General features: G+C 42.1%; 2 protein-coding genes across 3 annotated transcripts; both read right to left on the reverse strand.

Annotated features, from left to right (window-relative positions):
- Positions 1-1,616: 1,616 nt before the first annotated feature.
- On the reverse strand, positions 1,617-13,010 carry LOC125581850. Its single transcript, XM_048747941.1, has 2 exons — positions 8,967-13,010; positions 1,617-2,379 (listed from the first exon to the last, which is right to left on the reverse strand). The coding sequence occupies exons 1-2, from the start codon at positions 9,035-9,037 to the stop codon at positions 1,866-1,868; spliced, it is 585 nt and encodes a 194-aa protein (XP_048603898.1). The 5' UTR covers positions 9,038-13,010; the 3' UTR covers positions 1,617-1,865.
- A 6,424-nt stretch (positions 13,011-19,434) lies between these two features.
- LOC106353525 lies at positions 19,435-22,697 on the reverse strand. Of its 2 annotated transcripts, XM_048747942.1 has the most exons (5): positions 21,274-22,696; positions 20,748-20,877; positions 20,260-20,547; positions 19,965-20,180; positions 19,435-19,845 (listed from the first exon to the last, which is right to left on the reverse strand). In XM_048747942.1, exons 2-5 carry the CDS (start codon positions 20,829-20,831, stop codon positions 19,795-19,797), a joined length of 639 nt encoding a protein of 212 aa, XP_048603899.1. In that variant the 5' UTR covers positions 20,832-20,877; positions 21,274-22,696; the 3' UTR covers positions 19,435-19,794. The 2 variants fall into 2 exon arrangements, with proteins under 2 accessions (XP_048603899.1, XP_048603900.1); XM_048747943.1 differs by having other exon boundaries at positions 20,748-22,697.
- Positions 22,698-23,878: the final 1,181 nt, after the last annotated feature.

Below are 23,878 nucleotides of genomic sequence, written 5' to 3' on the forward strand. Positions count from 1 at the left end.
CATCTCCTATGGGTGCTTCCATATTCTTGTGGATTGGCCACATTTCCTATGGATACCTAGCGTGGACTACTACCCCACATACTTTCCTTAGACCCTCTATATGCTTTCCCACCCATGCTTAACCTTAACATCATTCTCTCATACTTTTACTTATCCTTTCACTTCCTTATCATTTTCACTTATCCCATCCCATTCTCATTTACCTTCCTTTTTCATTCATACTTGTACTTGAGACTCAATTCACTAGACGCCACCCGCTATCGGTGTCACACACAATACACATCGCATTCAAGTTCCCTTTCAATAACTTTTATAATCATTACTCGTCTATCGTCCTAGCATTTATTTCTCTCTAGCATCCTAATTTCAATCACAACAACACATGGGACAACACATCCAAACATACTAGAATCAACTACCAATCAATCATCACCACAACAATTCAATTCAGTTCATCGAGTCCCATTTATCAGTATGAGGGTTCTTATGCATCATGATCCATTCATCTATCATCCTAGCAATACCATGTCCTATCAACCTAACTCCCAATCAGGGTCTAATCAAACCTAACTCCAACATATAGGAGTATACAGAATCATGAAAGAAGGTTGGGTTCGAGACACTCCAACTTAGTCTAGATCTGGATCTGGATCTGTAAACACGGATTTAAGAAGGTTGAGATCTGGTCACCACCACCACTTCACGGCGCCGGCGAGGGGAGAGAGAGAGAGAGCGTGCGACGGCGAGGAGAGAGAGAGGCGGCGCAGGATAGAAGGGGAGAGAGCTCGACGGCTAGGGTTTTCGGCCTCCGGGAATTCTCTGCAGAGCTTCGCTTCAGATTTGTGATGAGGCAAAAAGGGAGGCTGCATCTCTTTTTATAGGAAAGGGGAAGGGAAACCCTAGGTTTTTGCCAAATGGGCCGTAGAGAAGCTCATATTCTTTGGGAAATTTTACGGGCCAGGAACCGGGCCGTTACAATCCTCCCCCGTTAATCGGAATTCGTCCCCGAATTCCAAAGCCCACATCTTTCAGACCAATCGTTCGTTAACGAAATGAATCACACATTCACACAACAATCAAGGGAGGCATACAAAGCGTGATAACTCTACTGGAATCTTTAAAACCAACGAAAGAATGTCATAAATAAAAGGAGTAGGCCTACAATAGTTTGTAAGAGAAAACTCAGCACATCTGCACAAAACACAGAATGCCGTAACGAAAGAAAGAACACCAACTCCAATAACCAATAAATAAAATAAAAAACAATAGCGAAACACGTGTCCTACTCCTACGATTCGTCCCTAGGATATCGTTTAGCCACATTGACATGGCGAGGGGCAGCGGGTCTCGGATCCAAGGTCTTCATCGCCCTCTGCGACGCGATCATACTCGGCCTCCGCCTCACTTTCCGCCAGCCACTCCTCCGCGTGCAGTGCTTGGTTGGCCATCCTTCTCACCAGTGCAAATTCCAGAGGCTCCAGAACTCCAACGAGCTCTTCACGAATATCTCCACGTAGTCCAGCCCTAAACAGATGACACCACTCCTCGGCTGGCTTCGGTTGACACCTCTTGGCCGTATCCAAGAACTCCTCCAGGTAATCTCTCACCTTGCGTGGCTTCTGAACCATCTGGACCAGTACGTCACAATCACATGTCACTGTAGGAGGTTTTCGCGGACGCCCCCGCTTTCCCTTAGCGAGTTCCCCGACCGGCACCTCATAGCCATCGACGTCCCTACCCGGGTTTCCTCCTTCCATGATTGAGAGAGCGGCCACATCGGCTGCAATCTTCTCTTCTGCCTCCATGGCGAAGCCTGCCATCTGCCTCACTAGCGCGAACTCCAGGGGCTCCAAAACACCCCTCAACTACGCCTGGAGTTCCTTACGAAGCCCGCTCTTATACCATACGCACCACGTCTCTGCATTCTTCGGTTTGAACAGTTTGGCTTGGTTGATGAAGTCCTCGGTGTATCCAGCGACTGATCGGTCCTCCTGAGCATTCTTGATCAGCACTCCACACTGGCACTTCCCGGTGAACACCCTTGGGGGTCCCCCTGCTGCACTTGGCGGCTTGCATGGACGGCCACACTTCCTCGGGGGCCCCTCTTCGGTTGCAAGCTGGAACCTCGCATCGCCCTGCAGTAGATGTTCCTCTATAGCAATCCTCTGGAAATGTGGCATCAACACCTTATGCCTCACAGTCTGCTCGTGCGGGTACCTGAATGGAAACTCCCTGTACTGTTCTTCAGGATCCGGAAACATGGGTAGCACCAAGTTACCCTCCATGTCATAGTGACGCCTTTGGGCATACTCCCTGGTGTTCCTCCGTCCGTAGTGCATACGCGGCATCCTCCACTCGTAATGGTCAAGCAAAAACATCCTGCAATAAAATTTCAATTAGAACCATAATAGAAGTATGGATATAGTGGAATTTTCAAATAATCTTTCACAATCCGAAAACACTTAGTAATAACGAAATAATAAATTTTTTTTTTTTTTTTTTTTCCAAAAACGAGTTTTTTTATTATTTTTTTTTTTTTGAAAACGTCGGAAATGCCGATCCCTTAGGACAGAACTAAGGGATCTTAACCCGCTCTGATACCAATTGTAACAGCCCGATCCCCCGGCGTCTGACCGGGGTTATCGAAGGGGCGTTATGGACACGTGTCTACTCATTTAGCCAACCCTACGTGTCCCGTTACTGGTCCCGAGAGACGAGACGAGCACATAACCTTCTTTGAAATACCGTCACACCCACATCCATATACTTCTACTTACAGTCCTGCGCACAGGGAAAAATGGAAATGGAGGGGTGAGTAACAAGTTACTCAGTGAAGTGGTTCTAGCCCAGCCTGCCCGCATGACACTCTATACTACTCTATGCGGGAACTAGGACTGACTAGCCACTACAATCAGTTAATGCATTTTATCATTTCCTAACGTCATCTATTGATTTTCCACATTCACTTCCATTCATTTCTAACAACCTAGTGATCAATCAATACAATGATCTCACTCATTGCCACACACGTCAAACCCTAGGCTTAACCGACTCATCATACCAGTCCGACTCGATCCTATGACACCTTTAACTCCCTGTTACCCGACCATGAGCTAAAAACCCTACAATGCACATCCTTTTCATCTTTTCGTCCTTTTCAACAGTGGGTAGCCCCAACTAGGCTTCTACCCCATATTCTTGTGGATTGGCCACATCTCCTATGGGTGCTTCCATATTCTTGTGGATTGGCCACATCTCCTATGGATACCTAGCGTGGACTACTACCCCACATACTTTCCTTAGACCCTCTATATGCTTTCCCACCCATGCTTAACCTTAACATCATTCTCTCATACTTTTACTTATCCTTTCACTTCCTTATCATTTTCACTTATCCCTTCCCATTCTCATTTACCTTCCTTTTTCATCCATACTTGTACTTGAGACTCAATTCACTAGACGCCACCCGCTATCGGTGTCACACACAATACACATCGCATTCAAGTTCTACTTCAATAACTTTTATAATCATTACTCGTCTATCGTCCTAGCATTTATTTCTCTCTAGCATCCTAACTTCAATCACAACAACACATGGGACAACACATCCAAACATACTAGAATCAACTACCAATCAATCATCACCACAACAATTCAATTCAGTTCATCGAGTCCCATTTATCAGTATGAGGGTTCTTATGCATCATGATCCATTCATCTATCATCCTAGCAATACCATGTCCTATCAACCTAACTCCCAATCAGGGTCTAATCAAACCTAACTCCAACATATAGGAGTATACAGAATCATGAAAGAAGGTTGGGTTCGAGACACTCCACCTTAGTCTAGATCTGGATCTGGATCTGTAAACACGGATTTAAGAAGGTTGAGATTTGGTCACCACCACCACTTCACGGCGCCGGCGAGAGGGAGAGAGAGAGAGAGCGTGCGACGGCGAGGAGAGAGAGAGGCGGCGCAAGATAGAAGGGGAGAGAGCTCGACGGCTAGGGTTTTCGGCCTCCGGGAATTCTCTGCAGAGCTTCGCTTCAGATTTGTGATGAGGCAAAAAGGGAGGCTGCATCTCTTTTTATAGGAAAGGGGAAGGGAAACCCTAGGTTTTTGCCAAATGGGCCGTAGAGAAGCTCATATTCTTTGGGAAATTTTACGGGCCAGGAACCGGGCCGTTACACCGGCGGTGGGTCTACGGTGATTGACGGTGGTGATCAGCGCCGGATGTTACGTGGTGACTCCGTGTACGTGTGTCTCTTCTCCACATCTAAGCCTCTCGGATCTGATGCACGGCGACCATAAGGGAGAGGCGAAGGATCTTTGATAACGGCGGCTATACGTCACAGCTCCGATTGCGATGCTCCATTGCTGGTGTGATGAAGCTTCCCTCGTACGCAGCAAATTATATGATCGTTTTGTGGTGACGACACAAACATAATCTCTACACCAGCCCGAGATGGAGACGGCTAGGTTATTGGGTAAGGAAGAGAATACATATAATTATATATATATGCCACTAACCAACGACAACACAAGGGTTTGGTTTAAAGGCTAATTAATTAAATTCAGACCAATGGTTTAGGTGAAATTAAAATAAAATTAGAACAAACCAAACCGACCATTATTTTTTAAATAACCGGGTCGTTACAATTCTCACCCACTTACGAGGAATTCGTCCTCGAATTCAATCACCAGGCCGCTGTCCAATACCATCGTGAAAAAGCTCTGGATAGGTAATTCTTATCTGAGTCTCAATCTCTTAGGTCTCCTCCAAGATCTTGTCTCTCTCTCTCCAAACTTTGACGAACATGGTCATCGTCCTCTGAACCTTTTTCACTGCAAAATTATAACATCTACTCGGCGAATTGGTGCAGATAATTTTTTTTTTTTTAAAAACCAAGATCACTTGCGGCTGATGCAAATGAGCTCTGGCTCTCTCCCGACCTTCCTCAAAACTGGCACTTAGAACATGTCATGATAGTCTGATAACTCTGTTGATAACTGCAATCTAGAAGCTACTACTTAAATTCGCTCCACCGAAGGATACAGTCCAATGTACCTCGATTTAAGTTGCTTCAGCTTATGAGTCTTAAGTCCTCCCTGAAATGTCATTATTTTCAGGTACACTAGATCGCCCATATATAACTCGAAATCCTTACGGCGCTTAGCTGCATAAATCCTCTGCCGTCATGGGCTTCCCAAAGCCAATCCTTGAGCATGTCCATTTGCTATACCATCTCTTGAACCATTAATAGTTCTAACTCATGTCACTCCCTTACTTTGGTCCAACAAAGTGGTATACGACAAGGCCTACCATAAATAGCCTCATCCGGTGTCATCTCAATGCTCGAACGATAGTTGCCGATGTAAGCACAGTTTGCTAGATGTAATACTTTCCGATCTTCCATCCCACTGTAAGACGCAATCCCTGAGCATGTCCTCTAAGTCTGAATAGTTCTCTTTGACTAACCATCTGTATGCTGATAATAAGTTGTATTTCTGTGGATCTATGTCCCAAGTTCCTTCTGAATGACTCCAAAAATGTAGACGTGAACTTCGAATCCCAATCCGATACAATGTTGACATCCATAAAACCTCCCAAACTCAATAATGTAGGTATGCTCCAACTGATTAGCTCTCACTGTCTTCTTAGTTACTTAGGAAATGGACTGACTTGGTAAGTCTATCCATGACTACCCATGTGGCATCCTTTCCACATATGGTGATTTAAAATCCAATAACAACGTCCATAATCACCATGCCTCATTTCCACTCCGGTAAAAGCAATCTCAAAAATAACATGATAGATAACTGATCCTCTGACATGTCTGACACTGTGACGCAATGAAGCTACAATTCTCTTCATACTAGACCAATTATAGTTGACGCTTCATATCCTTGTACCGCTTGGTGTTCCCGATGGGTAGAGAAACACGAGTGATGTATTCGCTGTAAGATCCCTTTTCTTCACAGTTTATCGTCCAACACACAACTCGGTTTCGGTACAAGTACATCCCGCTCGACACTTATGATATCCAATACTCCCAATCTCGATCGTCTTACAAAGCCATAACGCTAACATGCGCTTTGCGTATCCTCCATAGCAAAACTGCCTGCTCAAAAGTCCCAAGGCCATCTGTCTCTCCATCGACAGTAATGGCACACAATCTGACACAAGCAAATGTCCCAGTAAAATCATGAACCTCTTTGGTTCCTGATACTTCGCTCATGTGCCTACCCAAGGCATTTGTCACCTGGTTGTCTTTACTAGATGGTATGCAATATCCAAACTGTAGCCTGCTACCAACTCAATTCAACTACACTGTCCAAGTACAAGTTTTAATAAATGAAGATAGATTTCAGACTCCAATGATCCCAGAGAATCTGAACTTCCTTCCTGTACAATTACAATCTCCAAAACTATAACGCAAATACCACTGCAGCCACTACGAATCATGAATAGGGTAGTGGGTCTCGTGAGGTCTCAACTGATGCAATGTATATGGAATGACCTGATCCTCATGCATCAATACACAATCCACAAACGCTCATCATGCTCCCTCTACTCCAAGAATAAACCAATGGGGTCGTCGGTGAGTACAATCGCGCACTTGTCCAAGTGTCCGCGAAAGACATCATTCATAAGCTTCTCAAATGCTATCGGTGCATTCGTCGATTCAAAATGATATCACCAAAACTCATAATATCCATAACGTATACGGAAACCCACATTCCGTACATACTCCTCAACTATAGCAATCTGATGATGTCCTGATGCCAAGACAACCTTCGAGAACCATAAACCTCCATGCAGCAAATTCAACAACTCATCAATATGGTTACCATGTTCAAATCTATGTAGTCGATACAAAGCCTGAAACTCCCATAATTTTTTTTTTCTTTACAAACAACACTGGTGCTCCCCACAGCGAATTACTCGGCCTGATAAATCTCTTGTCTGATGAATCTTCTATTTGTTCTTTCAGCTCAGCCATCTCTCCTGGCGCTAATCGGTATAGAACTCGTGAAACCGGTGCTGTCCCTGACTCCAACTCGATCGTAAGAACATCTCCTCTGGCTGGTGACATCCCTTCCAAGGCCTCAAATACATCTCCATACTCTGAGATAACTAGAAGATCCTGCAACTCATGTCGACCATCGAAATGATCACCAAAATCCATTTACTCCCCATATCCAATAACTCCTATGCATGTAGCATGTATGCAAATAAAATCTGCTCTGCTCCAGAAAAGTGAACTCATACCCTCAGGCAATCCAACAGTACTCGATGTCGTGATAACTAGTCCATCCCAAGAATGATATCGCAAAACACAACTCCATCTCTAACAAGTCTTTGAACCAATCGGCCCTCCAAGCATAACTGGTACACCACAATCAATATAAATAGTTCCCAACGTTTCTATGTCAGCTGTCCGAACTGACACATCTCTGAAATGATCAACACTGCCAAAAACTGGAAAACATACCAAGTGTAACTCCAATATAACACAACGCAAGTTGTCGAACCCCAATCCAAAAGCGATCCCCACGAGTTTACAAAATAACCATGCCTCCATCGCAGTAACTCTACTCATACACACGAATAACACATGCCAACTCATGGCTCACATCTCATACCACATAATCTCCAATAACGAAAACTCATGGAGAGATGGCTTGAAGTTTGGGTGGTGGCAACAACGTCACACATCCACATGCGGACAATCTCCGAACACGACTGATAAAACTGATACACACCTGAGCAATCTATCAAACTGTGACATCATTCATCTCTCGAACATCTGGCTGAAACCCTGTTAGCTAGAGAACGGATGACGATGATAAACTCATCGTCAATAAAAATACAATTGGGTTAGAAGTTACTGAACGGAAAGGTGCTGTATTTTTCTTTCTTTAAAACTCCCAAATCCCCAGATTCAAAAATCTTTTAAAATCGATTAAACCGAATTAAAACTGAGTCAAAACCGAGTCGAAACCACGTCCCAACAAATCGCCATCCCGGGTCAGAGCCGAGACGGAACCCCGCTCTGATACCAAATTGTAACACCTGTCACCTCCTATATGGAGAACGGCGTGTTACTTACGGTAAAATATCGAATTAAACCAAATTATTCAAAATCGAACAAAATAACATAACATTTAATAAAAGAATTTCAAAAGGAATAAATTTTTGAATTGAAGTATAAAAATATATCAAATAAATCGAATGTAAAATTCGTATAAATCATTAGTTAAAACCGAAATAAAATACGATCATCCCAAAACACCAAACAGTCCAGATATCCAATTACTCGGCAAGCTCACCTGCAATGGGAAGAAGAGGGGTGAGCAACAAGGGAGTCACTCCGTGAGGTATGGGATGCTAAACACGCAAACCACTGACTTGAGTAAATAGAACTCCCACTATGGAAGTTTAGCTTTAACATGAACACACACGACGCCTAGCGCATCACACAAACCAAACAATGCGATGATAGCATATAGCTAGTCCATACACCCCGCATCTCCTCATATGGACATATAATACGTAGCGTCGCTAGTACAGTATGTCTCTGTACCCCCGCCCTCTCAAGTAGCGTCCATGGTACAAACGTCTCTGCACCACACGCCCGCACCAGTAGCATCGCAAGTCCAGACGTCTCTGAACCCCTGCCCGCACAATCAAAGTAGCGTCGCTAGCCCAGACATCTCTGAGCCCCCGCCCGCGCACATAGTCCCTACTAATAACTATGTATACATACATATATATATCGCATCTCTTAACATCACACAAGCCAGTCAAATGTTGAATCCTCTAGACCCCTAGTTCCAGTTTACAATGAATGAACTAACTAACAATCAAGACTCAATTCAAACAGACGGATTATGATTCGAAATCTAAACTACGATAGAGAGAATTCTACACTGGTACGGGATTTACGGAATAGACACTCACCTTAGCCAATATCGGAAATGAATCTGAAAACGGATATTCTCGCCTAACAAGCCGTGACCAAAATTTAGCATGAATTACTTGTTGATTAAGTCTCACCTAAGTCGCAAGATTACACCATGCACAAGTTATGATTCGGTTTTAACCTACAAAGGTATCTTGCCACACAAGGAATAGAGAAAAGGTCACTTAGCTATTACGGCTTGGAATCACGTTAAAGGGTCTCACACTTTGGCGACGTGGGCTCCATTTACGGTGACTAACAACGCATGACAGTGCGGATCGGTGATCAGCGGTGATGAGACGGTGGCTCCGTCTTAACTCTTTTTCTCCTCACGTCTTATGCTTCTCGGATCAATAGCATGACGCCCATAATACAATGGTGGTTGATCCTTAACGACAAGTCTATGTCTCAAACCATACATGGTGGCTCCGGTGTGACAAGGAAATAAAGTGACATCCCGGCGGTGGGTCTACGGTGATTGACGGTGGTGATCAGCGCCGGACGTTACGTGGTGACTCCGTGTACGTGCGTCTCTTCTCCACATCTAAGCCTCTCGGATCTGATGCACGGCGACCATAAGGGAGAGGCGAAGGATCTTTGACAACGGCGGCTATACGTCACAGCTCCGATTGCGATGCTCCATTGCTGGTGTGATGAAGCTTCCCTCGTACGCAGCAAATTATATGATCGTTTTGTGGTGACGGCACAAACATAATCTGTACACAAGCCCGAGATGGAGACGGCTAGGTTATTGGGGAAAGAACTGAATACATATAATTATATATATATATGCCACTAACCAACGACAACACAAGGGTTTGGTTTAAAGGCTAATTAATTAAATTCAAACCAATGGTTTAGGTGAAATTAAAATAAAATTAGAACAAACCAAACCGACCATTGTTTTCTTAATAACCGGGTCGTTACACATTATGACGAAATTATCCGAAACACGATCCTTTCTAAGAAAAACCTAAGAGTTTATTCGTGAATAAAAGTCATCCAACAAAACATACTTACAACAAAGAATATAGCAAAGCCGTTTCAATTGATGTTTAAATGAAGAAACTTTTGTATAGTAAAAATAAGCGACCTAATATAATAACCTTCGTAAAACAATACGAAAATCAGCGTTTACGAAATAATCTTTGGACGGTTGTTTAGAATCATACAAAACGATTTTCCGAGAAGTTCATAGAACACCTCGCCTTCATCTCTCATCCTTCCCCTATCTCTCTCTCTCTCTCCTCAGTCCTCTCCTCGCCCATGTCTCTCTCTATCTTCTCTCCTCGCCCCATCCTCTCTTTTCTCCTCACGCTTCTCTCTCCAGTCCTCGCTCACATATCTCTTGCTGGGCCCAATAATAAGCATCAAAAGCCCGAGCAGGCCCATGATCGGACTCAAACCAAGACGGATCTGCGAGCTCGACTCAGTCAATGAGTAAGTCCGTGATTCTCAGAGATCAGTTTGAACAACCAAGAAAGGAGACTATAAGAAGAAGAAGAGATGGGAGAGAAGACACAATTTGGGGTACTCAGAAATCCTTGCGAGCTTGTTATATGACTATTCTTTTAAATATGCGGTCCATAGAACCAAGGCAACCTATAACACGAAATGAGACCGCCGCAGGAACTACCCAGCCAACATGGAAATAAGAAACGACCTCCTCGCATTCTTAAAAAAAAACCTGGAAATGTTTGCATGGTCGGAACAAGATATGCCGGGAACAGACATCAAAGTCACCATGCACGACCTAAACGCCGACCAATCATTGATATACCATGGATTTTACCACTTTTAGACCATGGTATATGACCTATTTAGAGTATATTATATGGGTTTGGAGTATGTTTTAGAGTGTTTTCAAGTTCATGTATGTTTTGGAAAACTATGGTGACTTTGGAGTCTTTTGTGGTGCAGAACTGCACAGACGCGTCAGATGTTTAGCTACGGATGGAGACTTTTCCAGAGTGATATTGAGCCCATTTTTTAACAAAAGATAGAGCTTTGAGTTAGCTTTCCAGTGCCAATGGTTTGAGGTCAATCATCATCCTATAGAAGAAGTTATGCCCGATTGACTGAAGATTGGTACGTCTGCCTCACTAGAAGAAGCTGTCAAGGAGATGAATGAATGTCGATCGACAACACAGCCTTGGTGTTGATCGAAGGTGAACCCAGAAGGCGGGCCGAGCCTATTTCATGACCGACTTAAGCCCAGAAGTTACCACAAGTTACCATAATACCCCTGGACGACTCAGAACCTTATTTATGTGTTTTTAAGCCATTGTTCACGGCTACTGTAACACCCCTTGACCGTCCTAGACATAGGTCGACCCACCGGCTAACAATAAAACAAGAACATGACCGACGGACGACCCACACCAAGGGTTGGAGATGAAAGGCCAACCGGCCAGCCAACAATCAAACAAGAATATAACCGTCCAATCCAACACCATGGTCCAGAAGTGCTACGTGACGTGCTAGGGACAATCCGGTCAGAGTCACAAAATTTACTCCACGACTTAGACCAGTTCATCCACTAACTCGTCCCGTTAATTCAATGCGTAAGGCTTTGCAACCCATACCAAGAGTTAGCATTTTCTGTTAGATCGAGGCCTAAGGCTTTTCAACCCGTACCGTGACCTAACGTTGTGTTAGACCGAACTAGTCAAATATCAAAGTACTCATGATGCGCATATAAAACAAATACTTTATTGATTCAAGAAACATCCATACACTGATATAATTCGAGATCGGTCCCGGCTTAATGCCAAATCGAGTCAACTAAACACAAATCCAAAATACCGTTAACAAAAGGCATGAAAATGTACACCGGTGGTCCTAGCGTCCATCACCAATCTATCCGATCATCCTTACTAAAGCTACCTGCAAAAGGACAACAGAGTTGAATGAGTAACCTAACGTCACTCAGTGAGCCGGCCGCCTCTACCCGCAACCTAGACTCTAACCCGGACAACCCAAAATAACAATCAACCTAGTCCTAGCATGCAATCAAAGCTAAAGCTAAGCAAACAATCACAATTAAACTCATTCATAATCTAAATCAAACCGTTACTAAGTTAGATTTGGCCTCCTGCCGTGGTCTAACTTCAAGTAACAGGAACCTGCATGAAAACAAGTCAACAACCAATAGCCAATCACAATCACAATAATAAAACTATAACTTAATATGACTCGATCTAACTCCTAACACCGTATTTCGGTGTTACATTTACTCTAGGGTTCAATAACCCTTTAATCTACCCTATACTCTAACTCGACACTCTAACCTGGGCCCTGGTGACTTCGTGTTCATCCTCTCTATCGGAAATATCCTATCTTCCTACCACAAAGGTCAGAAGAAGGAACTTTCAACCGACCGCGGCCCACAGTCCATCGGGTCACCGCGCGACAGTCCAGAGTCCTTCGGGTCACTGCCACATTACATCGTCGTGTAATACTCAGCCATAGGCCATGACCCCGTCTATCTGAGTCTTTTTGATCTAGAGAATAAGGGGTTTCTTTCAACCTGTTGGGTACGAGGCCGAGGAAACACTAGTTTACCCCTAAACATGCCTAGCATGGGCGGATTTCCCACATGCTGTCGGCACTACACACTCAACACAACCTATTCTATAACATAGCCTAAAGACAGATTCCAGACTACCTATCTCGACTCTACGACACTAACCTATGTACCAGTAATCCGGCCTATATGGCCTAGGATCCTTAGTACTAACATCTAATCAACTAAGAAACAACATCATCACTAAACAACTCAACCAGTTAGCCACTCCCTTGACTAACCTCAATCTACAAGATTAATTAAACCAGCAAGCACTTAATTAACCCTAAAAAGAAATCAACTCAATCAAACAGTTACCCAGATAGTTCAGCCTCCTGCTATGAAACTATCTTTAAAGATAACGGGAACCTGCACTCAACCATAACAACACGCAATAATAGAAAAGATGATGCACTCTAGCCCTAGTTCTAGTCAGGTTATTACCTTAGTCTTAATTCCATCATCTCAGTTTAGCCCGTGCTAAACTGAGTCTGGTTACATAAATAAAATAACCCTAAGGACTCTATCACCCAATAATGTAATCATTCTAATCTATATGCAGACTCGATCTAACCTAAGTTCTAAGTCGAACTCAAACAAAACCAACTCACAAAACTACCCTAAATTCCAAGTGGAATTCAAACAAAACCAACTCACAAAACTACCCTAAATTCCAAGTGGAATTCAAACAAGCCAACTCACAAAACTACCCTAAATTCCAAGTGGAATTCACACAAAACCAACTAACAGTGTTTGATATACCATGGATTTTATACAATACATTATAGTTGTTTTGGAGTCGTTTTAGTATGTTTTTCAGGTTTTGGAGTGATTTGGAGGAAAGTGGTGATTTTGGTGTATTTTGGAGATAAAATGTCAAAGACCCGTAGCTGACTATCGACCAGACTATCGATCGATGGGTGAAGGAAATAATCGATCGACACACACTCTGCGTTGTCGATCGGCAGCAAAGCGCGCGGAAGCTAGATTTGGTTCCAGCCGGCTTAAAGCCCAAATCCCACAAGAATTACCAGATTACCCCTGACGAGTTTTAACCTAATATTTATGTGCTCTATCATTGTTCTAGGCAACACATGCTTTCTTACTTTCATACAGCAAAATACTAAGAGTCTTAGGTTTGGAGAAAAAATCCAAGAACTCCTTCAGAGATTTGTGATTGGAACTCCAGTTTTCTACTCTATTCTATTTATGCAGTTTTCATATCTTATTATTATGAATTGCTTAGCTATTTCTCCTAATTGTTTACAACCTCAATCAACCAATCGAACAATTACTTTGTTCACCTTGCTTTCATTGAAATACTGCTTTATAAACTATTTGCGTAGCTTAATCTTGATTTCTATAGTTTATTGTGTTCCCTAGCTCTCTATGGATTCGATCCCTAAGTACTACAATTGAACCTCTTATTTTAGAGAGTAAAATCACTCCTTAGGGTAATTTGAGTGATATCAAATTTGGCCCCGTTGCCGGGGAGCAAGGATTCGCCATTAGACTTGATTAATAGGTTTAGTCTAGGTTTTATTTGCTGTCATAGTTACTTACATAGAATTTTTTCTTGTCTTTCAAGTACATGCCTATCAGTACCAGAAGCAGCATGGAGGAATTACTTTTCTTCTCAGACCCAGCACATTTGGAATGCTCGATCCGCAAAGAGGAGCGTGCATCATCGATCGACACTACCTCTACTACGTCGATCGACACCACCTCTACTATGTCGATCGACACTTGTGACAGAGTGGCGATCGACAGTTCAACTCAAACATCGATCGATACCAATCCGCGAGCAGACATGGTCGCGACACTTGTGCTACAGAGGGATGAGAATGGAGACATGCATGACCCTGAAGGTTATATGTGTAATGCATCAGGTCAGAAGATAGATGGATAAGGGATCCTTGAGCCATCTACTGCCACCGAGGATGGTAAAGTTCCTTGTCAGGTAACTCTAGCAGATTTGATCAGGCCTAGTCAGTTCTATACCAACAGGTCTGCGATTCGACCTCTAGAAATCCAGGGATTTCAAATACACCCCACACACTTCTCTCATGTGGGCCAGCACCCTTATCATGGTCTTCCTGATGAAAATCCCTCGGATCATATTGAGACACTCGAAGACTTTGTGTCTGGCATCCATGAGGATGAAGCAACCAAAGACTACATCATCTGCAAGCTGTTCAAATATTCTCTCTCTGTGAATGCTAAAAAGTGGCTGAGATGCCTACCACCAGGATTTCTCAATACATGGAATGATATCAAGACTGCGTTTATGACTGAATTTTTAGATGATGCAAGGGCTGAAGAGATGAGAGATAAAATTTGGACATTTTCTCAGGGACCTACAGAAGCTTTCAAAAGATCTTGGGAGAGGTTTAAGAGAAACCAAAGAGACTGTCCACATCATGGTTTTACAGAGATACATCTGTTGAAGAAGTTCTGCAAGGGTATTGATGTGCGATATCATATGGTGTTGGATACTGCAAGCGAAGGGAACTTCGAGACAAGGAACCCAGAGGAAGCTAAGAGACTGATTGAGAACTTGATGTCTAGCAAAAGTTTCAACAATCTGGATATGCACAAGATAAAATCAGCTGCGATGGATAGCGACAAAATCGTTGAGGCCGAGATTGGTTCGGTACATGAAGTCTCGTTGGTAGAACATGCTGTAGAGAAGGATGAGGATCATGGCTATATAGAAAAGATGGAATCTATGATAGAGAAGGTCCTGGGAATTCAGCAGAAGACGAGTGCATACTTAAATTTGAGGTTGGATGTTCTCTACAAAGAGCTGAATTGAAAATTTGAAACCTTTGATGCCCATGTCATGATGCTAGATGTTCAGGTTTCTCAGACTGCAGAAGCTGTGAAGAAGCAAGAAGCTCTGGTCAAATGGAAAGCTGTGGAAAGTGAGAGGCACCAGGTTAATGCCATCTCAGATAATGACTTTGGGGAAGTGCTTGAGCAGGAGAAGTTGGAAGAAGATGCTTTCCTAATCGAAAGCTCCATGTCCATAGGCAGCTCGTACTGGTGTCGACCGACACCAACAACTGAGCATCAACCGACACCATCAGCTGAGCATCGATCGACATCAACAGCTGAGCACCAATCAACATCATCAACCGAACATCGACCAACACCACTTTTGGGATCAGACAAAACTGTTAGAATTCAGAGCCACTCAAATTTTTCTGCTCGACACCCACATCCTCCCACCCTAGCTCGAGTTACATCAGATGACGTCAATCGGCAACAACACGAAAAAATCGATCGACATCAACATGGAAGCGTCGATCGACAATAGCCGAAGAGCAGCGATCGACAACCATCAATGCCATACCGAGTACGTTTACCAGATCTTAATGCACACCGCTTGAAGGAAACTCGAAATCCATATCAGACCTCAGTTTGCTTGAAGACAAAAGAGAAGATAAGTCTGCAATCTGCAGAAGCACTTAAGCAAGAATAATCAACCCTAGCTGAAACCTCTTTCGTTGAGAGTGTCGATCGACGACATCTACCAGGTATCGATCGACCCCAAACAGACAGATATGAACCTGCCATGGAAAGGCAGACAATGAAAGAAGAAATTCCTGTTGAGAAGAGAGTGAAATCTAGGAAACTCTATATTCCCAAACACCTCAGGCGAGAAGTTAACAAAGAGGAACTTGAAGGATTTAAGAAGAGGGTGAAGAGGGTTCCTAAGGATATGTCTTTCGAGGATGCATATCATAAGTATTGACTTGGTAATTTCTTTAGAGAGAGCAGAGAGACTGATAAGGACATTGAGCTCCTATTCAACAAGGTCAGCCATAAACCCAAGAGGACACTGAAGAAGGAACAAGATCCTGGAAAGTTCCTGATTCCATGCTCTATACATAGCCACCATTTACCAAACGCCCTTTGCGATACTGGATCTGCAGTCAGCATCATGGCCATAGACACTGCTGAGCTATTAGGACTAAAGATGAAACCTTCTAAAGATAGTTTCACTTTCGTGGATAGCTCCCAAGTAAACTCAGCAGGCATGATCAAGAATGTTAAGGTGGAGATAGGGGAATGCATTATCCCTGTGGACTTTCATGCTATGGATATCAAATCAGGCAAAACATCTCCACTCCTTTTTGTAAGAGCCTTCATGGCTACAGTAGGGGCAGTTTGTGATCTTAAGAGAAATAAGCTGTGTCTGACTAATGTTGATGAAACTGTCTTCTATGATCCCATGGAAAAGAAGAAAAGTGAGGAGCTTATTTCATGCATAGAGATGTTTGAAGATCCAGGACCTACTGCTGATTCCAATCGTGAGCCCGCAATACCAGAATCAGCGTCGGTCGACATTAGAATTGCAGCATCGGTCGACTTCCAGTCCTGAGAATTGATCGGCAATCAGCCTTCAGCATCAGACGACTCTCAGTCTTTAGAATCGATCGACACGAAGCCTTCAGCATCGGTCGACACCCTTCGAATTTCAGAACAACCCGAGACTGAAAAGTCTAAGTCTGGGGGAAGGACCAGGAATAGAAAGAAGAAAAAGAAATGGAATGTAGATGCGATTTCCTGTCACTAGTCCCTTTGCAATGTCAAGAGGCAAGTCTTGCGTATAGAGTGCGCTGCAGAGGAGGTTCTGAATCCTTTACCAAGGTCAGAGTGCTATGTGATCCAAAGCTGAGAGACAAAGGGGAAGCTTCTGCAAGAGCTTTTATCAACTGCATCAATAAGATGAGAAACAGAGACATTGAGACTTGTTGTGGAGCAAGTTCACATCCTCATCCAGACTAAATCAGATATCCAAAAGTCAAGCTAATGACTAAAAATAAACGCTGAGTGGGAGGCAACCCACAATTAGTTAATTTCATTCAATTTATGTTTGATTTTTATTGATTTTTGTTTTAATTTTTATGCAGGTCAAAAAAAAAAGTGAACAGTAACGACGGCACTGTAGCAGCGCCGAGCGACACTGTAGCAAGAAAATCGAGCGACACTGTAGCAAGAACATCGATTGAAACTGTAGCAGGAAATCAGGAGTTACTGTAGCTGTGATACTGTAGCAGGGCTACTGTAGTTGTGATACTGTAGCAGGGCTACTGTAGTGGTCACTGTTCATCGGATAAAAAATAGATTGGTTTTATTAGTTATCTATTACTTACTTTTAGTGTTTTATTTATGTTAGGTAAAAGGAAAATATCCGAGGAAGACGAGTTTGAACGAGGATCAACGATGGCTGCACAACATCGATCGACAGAGCATCAATAGCATCGATCGATCGCCACTTAACTGTGTCGATCGACAGAGCTTCAAGAGTATTGATCGCCACTTAACTGTGTTGATCGATACTCACATCAATGGCAGGTATACTCGCGAAGCCTTCCTTATGATTTATTTTCCCACCAATCTTAGACTGTATAACAGTGGTCACAGTGCTGTTTAAGTCTGGGGGAGGTTCACTGAAATTGTGTTATAGTTAGATATATATATATAAAAGAGAAACAGATCCGAGTAGACGATTGCTCAGCACATCGACCGATGAGACCAGCTCGATATCCATCGACAGCACTTCACATCCAACGATCGATTGTCACTTCATTGTGTCGATCGACACTTAGCATGTCATCGTTCTTACTTGTTAAATTATGTACTTGTGATTATTTCTCACCATAACTCCCACTAGATATATACTGCGGAAGTGTAATTTAAGTCTGGGGGGATGTTTACTGATTTTAGTGTGTTCATGAGTCTTATCAAAATGTTTTCGAAAGATTTTTATTGAGTCAAGAAGGGGATAATGGACTTATTAGATTTTTGCTTGTTATGTAACCATTCTTTAGCACCATTTTAGACTTACTGATTGCAGATAGTACTAATGATACTAAAGTGGATCAACCTGTCAACTATTCACACTTGCTGAGATTGTTCGAAGGAACCAAAGCTGACATCCAACACTAAACTTGACACAACTGCTTGTCTTGGGGCTTGGTATACATGAGATCGGATTCTTCAAACAAGTCTCGAAGGTAAAGCTCTGTGTAGATTTATCACATTTTCTCTCTCTATTTCGACCCTAGATTTATAGGTAGAGATATTTTTTTCCAAAAAAAAAAAAAAAACGAAAAAGAAAGTGTTGGGGAAAAATATTCCATTAAGAGATTACTCCAGCTTCCGGGTTCCTGCCTACAGGTTCCGGGTTCCTACCCTCGGGTCTGGGTCCCTGCCTCCGGGTCTGGGTCCTGCCTCCGGCTTCCAGGCCGAGTGATTTATCCCGCCTTAGAATAAATGGAAATCTTCCTTTAGTAAGGTACCAGCTTAGACAAGAAGGAGTCTCCCTAGATCCGAGAAAAAGAGGAAGTATTCCAATACATATGACCTCCCTTAAGAAAAAGAGAAATATTCTATTATCTAAGGATATAATGAATATTTCCAAATCCTAAGAGGGAGGCACGACCTCCACTATAAATATAGGTTTCTAAACCTAAAGAAAGGGGGGGGGGAGACGTCGATAACCAGAGCTCACCAATTTTACAGCCGCAAAGGCAAGGTTTTGCACCTAGAAGAACATCTTCATCTAGAGGCTTATAACCGACGAATCCCTGCGATTACTGTCAACTAGATGAAGATATATGCTCCCTGCAGCACGTCTACAACTCTACTTAGTGGCTCAGGCCACGATCTCCAGCTCATCAGCAGGGTCCCTCCATGCTCACTGAAGCACTTCGACACATCATGTTCACTGCAGCATATCGACAGGTCTACCATTTACTCCGGCCATGTGCCCCCTAGAACAGATGACTCCTACCAACTACAGAGCAACGTGCTTCCAAGGCTACTTGCCCATTAGGCCATGTGCCCACTAGAGTCCCAAAAAGTTACAACCCAAATCAAACACCAAAAGATACATACCAAAAAGTTATCAGAGTTGTTATATGTTCAAAATACCAAACACCAAAAGATAGTTAAATATGATAACCTAAGAACACAGAGCTTTTACTGATCAGGAGGAGCTGGAGATGATGCTTCAGAGGCAATGAAATCAAGGTATTTTTGGTCAGTTGAACGCATGTACTTGTGCATAAGGGAGACCTCAGCCATCTTAGACTGGTTAGTAGCTTGTTCCAGAGCACGGTCTGCCACAGCCTTGGCAATACGGGCTTCTTGTTCTTTTATCTTGAGGTCAGCTTCTTCAAGCTTTTGTTGCATGTGCATGAAAGAATAGGAGCTGATCGGGTCATTTGGTTTTCTCTTAAGCTTCTTCTTCAGGCTTCCAATATACCAAAAAGGTCTCCTCTGTCATTGCAGAAAGTTGACTACAACAAACAAAATAATGAGTAAGTCATTATCAATCAATTTCCAAGCTGGAAAACAACTCCAAACTCTTAATGCAAAAATTTATGACTGTAAAATATTTTTTTTTTAAATACTAGACCTGAATAAACAGCTCGGTGTCCTCTTCTATTGCTAGCAAAAGCCCCTCTGAGATTTCAGTGTTATCCTTCTCAAGGTTAGCCAACTTCTCTTCCTTTTTCTTTTTGTAAGCCTCAGCAACTTTTTCTGCTTTGAAATCAACATAGGTTCCATCTTTTCTTGTATGAGCCTTGATGAATACTTCACCAAAACTCACAGGTCTTCCCAACTCCACTATCTGAAATGAAATGGAAGAAAGACACACATGAAAATGAGACAAGTGTTAAAGAAAACGAGACAAAGAAAATGATACTCACCAGCTCCTGTTCGATTTGCATATAGGACTTCTGTCCTGAGTTATGCTTGTGAATACCAAGACCATTACGTTCAGACAAACGAGCTGCTGATGCCTTGCGGCTCTTTCCCACTGCTGCCTCAGTGTCCCAATAAGCAGTCATTTGTTTCCAGAGTGTATCTCCTATCCAACTCGGTTGCTCGCGAGAGGTCCTTACATCACTGACCATACCTTTCATTCGGAGCTGACAAATGGATTCAAAGTGTTCTTGAACAAGACCGGTTAACATGGGATTCCATGTGTGTTTTTTCTACAAACCAACAGAGAAAATATAAGCTTATCGTGCATGGTTGCTAGCTACTTTACATATCTCTCACATACAAATAAATAATTATATATGTTTCAGTGTTCTTTGTTCCACCTAGTTTCATTTTGCATACTTTACTTGCCGATATTTCTTTTTACAACAGAAAGAACTATAAAGTGAATGTAAAAGATAGAGAAGGTTACCGCAAATTCAACGAAGTATCCTTCTTGTCTATCTCTAGGCACACAGGTCCAGCTGTAGAAAGGCTTATTAAACTTCTTTTTCATAATCTTGGTTATCTTACGGGTCAAGCTGGACTTGTCATAACCAAACCTACAACACAAGAGGAAAAAAACAGAGACTCTCAATCAGCAAACTCAAACTCAAACAAGCAGTGAGAAGACACTAAACAGGCAGAGAGAAGACACTAGTATAATACTCACACAACAGACAGAAAGAAGAGAAACTCAAACAAAAGCGAAACATAATTATAATCTTCACAACAGAACCAAAAAAAAAAAGAAAACTAAGGTTTTGAAACGAAAAGCTAAAACTCGGAAATAAACTTAAACACACAAAACATATAATTAGCTCAACTTCGTGACTCAAAATTGTTTACTAGACTCAAACTCAAACAGCTAAAACTCAAACTCAAACTTAAACACACTAAAACTCTCATGGAGACAAACTGAAACCTCACACAACAGACACAAAGTAGAGCAACCATACCATGTTGTACCAGGCTCGAGTTTGGGAGACAGGACCGTTGTGAACTCCTTTCGAACTCAGCAAAATCTTCTGGGTCTCCATGAGAGTTTTGTGCTTGAGAACCGTGAGGCGATGGAGCTCCATGAAATGGAGACGATTGAGATTCTTCAAGCGGAGGAGATTGAGATTGTCTCCGCCCAGGTTGAGGATATGAAGTACCTTCACCGCCAGAAGACTGAGGTACTCGAGTTGGAGGCTGAGTTTGAGGAACCGGAGCAGATCCAGAGGTTGGAACGTGGAGCACGGAAAGAGTTGCCTCGGAGGTGGATAATCCCTTACCGACGGCGCCGGTTGTTGTTAGGGAGAACCACCGGTGGAAGATTCGACGTCGTCGCCTTAGAGACGAAGTCATACTGAGTCGGTAATGGTCTTGGTTTTTTATTAATCGACGAACCCGGTGCCACGAGTTTGCGCTGCCTCTTTCTACCCATCGCCGGAGATAGATCGGCAGTAGCTTCGGTGAAATCGCCGGAGTGAGAGGTCGAGATCGAGAGTGAAATCGCAAGTTAGAGAGGAGGCGGTGTGAGATCGAGAGAGTTAGAGAGTGATTAGGGTTGCCAATGATTAGTAAAAAAATCTAATTAAATGGGCCAAAAATAATTGGTTTTAGGCGGGTTTACTGAATTTTGGGTTTATAGGCGGGATTAGTTAAATTTTTGGGTTTAGGAGGGATTCTAATTATCAAATTTTTGGGTTTAGTAAATTTAGGGTTTATAGGCGGGTTACTTATGGTTTAGGTGGGATTAGTTAGCTAAATACAATTTTTTTATAAAAAAACACACCATGAAATTAATGTTTCAATAATATATATCATTACATATTGCCTCAAATAACTTAAACGACGATAAATTACATCGGAATTCGTCATTTGGTTCTCCATCTGCCACCTCGAAATCGAGATTTATTGGTTCTTTTCAAGCATGTACCAAATGCTCAAATTGTAGGTCTTCAACTGTAGTCATCAGAACAGCATCATCGTTTTCTTGTTGTAACGTAATCGAGGCTACGTCTTCATATTCTCCAGCAACAATTAATCTCCTCGGATTCATTTTAAGAACATTGAGCTACAACTGCTTTGGTTTCTTTACATACGGATAAGGGATATAACAAACTTGTTATGCTTGTGAAGCTGTGTAATATCAAATATCAATATAGATACACATATTATATGTACCTGATGTCAAATATATATATATATATATATATATGTATGTACCTAGAATAAATGGGTCATATTTGTAGTATTTCCTCGATGAAAGAACATCAACGATACCACCATTGCTCCGCCGAGTGCCTCTACCAAGAACAGGGTCATACCACTTAAACTTAAAAAGTGTGATTCTCAAATCGACCGCCCCCTCATACTTGATTTCTATGATATCAGTTAAGATCCCGTAGTAATGTGCTTCATCAGTTATATTTGTATAACTCTCTCCTTTAACACATACTCCATAGTTACAAGTCTTTCGTCCGTCACCATGCTTATGCGTATGAAACAAAAAACCTCATGTGAAATAGATAGGCCATGCTTTAGCTTTATTCATGGGTCCATTCGCCATATCTTTAACCCAAAGAGGAAAAGGATGTGTGTTGCTCCAGTAGCTAATCTGTATCAATAAATTTCATATATATACATATATATCAATATAAATTTCATATATATATATATCAATATAAAGAACAAAAAAAACTTAATACATGTATAATTACTAAGACATACATAATCTTTCACCCATATATGATATTCATCTGCTCTCTTCGTGGAGAGTTCTTCTTCGGAAATGTCTGGATATTTTGCTCTGATATAATCTTCGAACATCCTATATTAGACCAACACATATATGAGAAATCAGAGTAGGATATATAAAAAAAAAACATAAGGTTAACAATTGTCAAGTTATATACCTCTCAAATGGATGAAGATATTCACAATTTCGCAAAACATATGAATGTGCGCATTAATAATCTTTTTCGGATAGCCATATTTCTTGAATTTCTCCACTTGGACGACCTAAGTGAGTAAATATATCAGGTACTACTTCGACATGATATACAGGGATTTCACCTTCATCAAATCTCGTGAACCTGCCCAAATGATGAAAATATAACATTTTATATCTGAAAAGTGAACATATGAATCATATCTATGTATTTACCTTGATTTCGTTTGTATATTGTCAGCAAAGTAGTCCTCCGAGAAAAAAGCTATCTCGTGGTTGATATATGCTTCAACTATCGATCATGCCGCATATATTTTGTTCTTTGCATTTGCTTTCAACTTTTTGAAATTCCTTTCAAAAAGATACATCCACCTATATTGCACGGGGCCTCCTAGTTCAGCTTCGTATGGGAGATGTATAGGCAAGTGCTGCATCACGTCAAAAAATGATGGTGGAAAGATCTTTTCCAAATTGCAGATTATCGAAACTATGTTTTGTTTAAGTCTTTTGACCCGACTTTTTTTCAAAGTCCTCGAGCAAAGGTCACGGAAAAATATACCAATACCTACAATATATATTCAAATTGCACATTGTGAGTACAACACTAATTATCAACATATATATAT

Source organism: Brassica napus, chromosome C2 (genome assembly GCF_020379485.1).
Source record: "Brassica napus cultivar Da-Ae chromosome C2, Da-Ae, whole genome shotgun sequence".
NCBI classification, from domain to species: Eukaryota; Viridiplantae; Streptophyta; class Magnoliopsida; order Brassicales; family Brassicaceae; genus Brassica; species Brassica napus.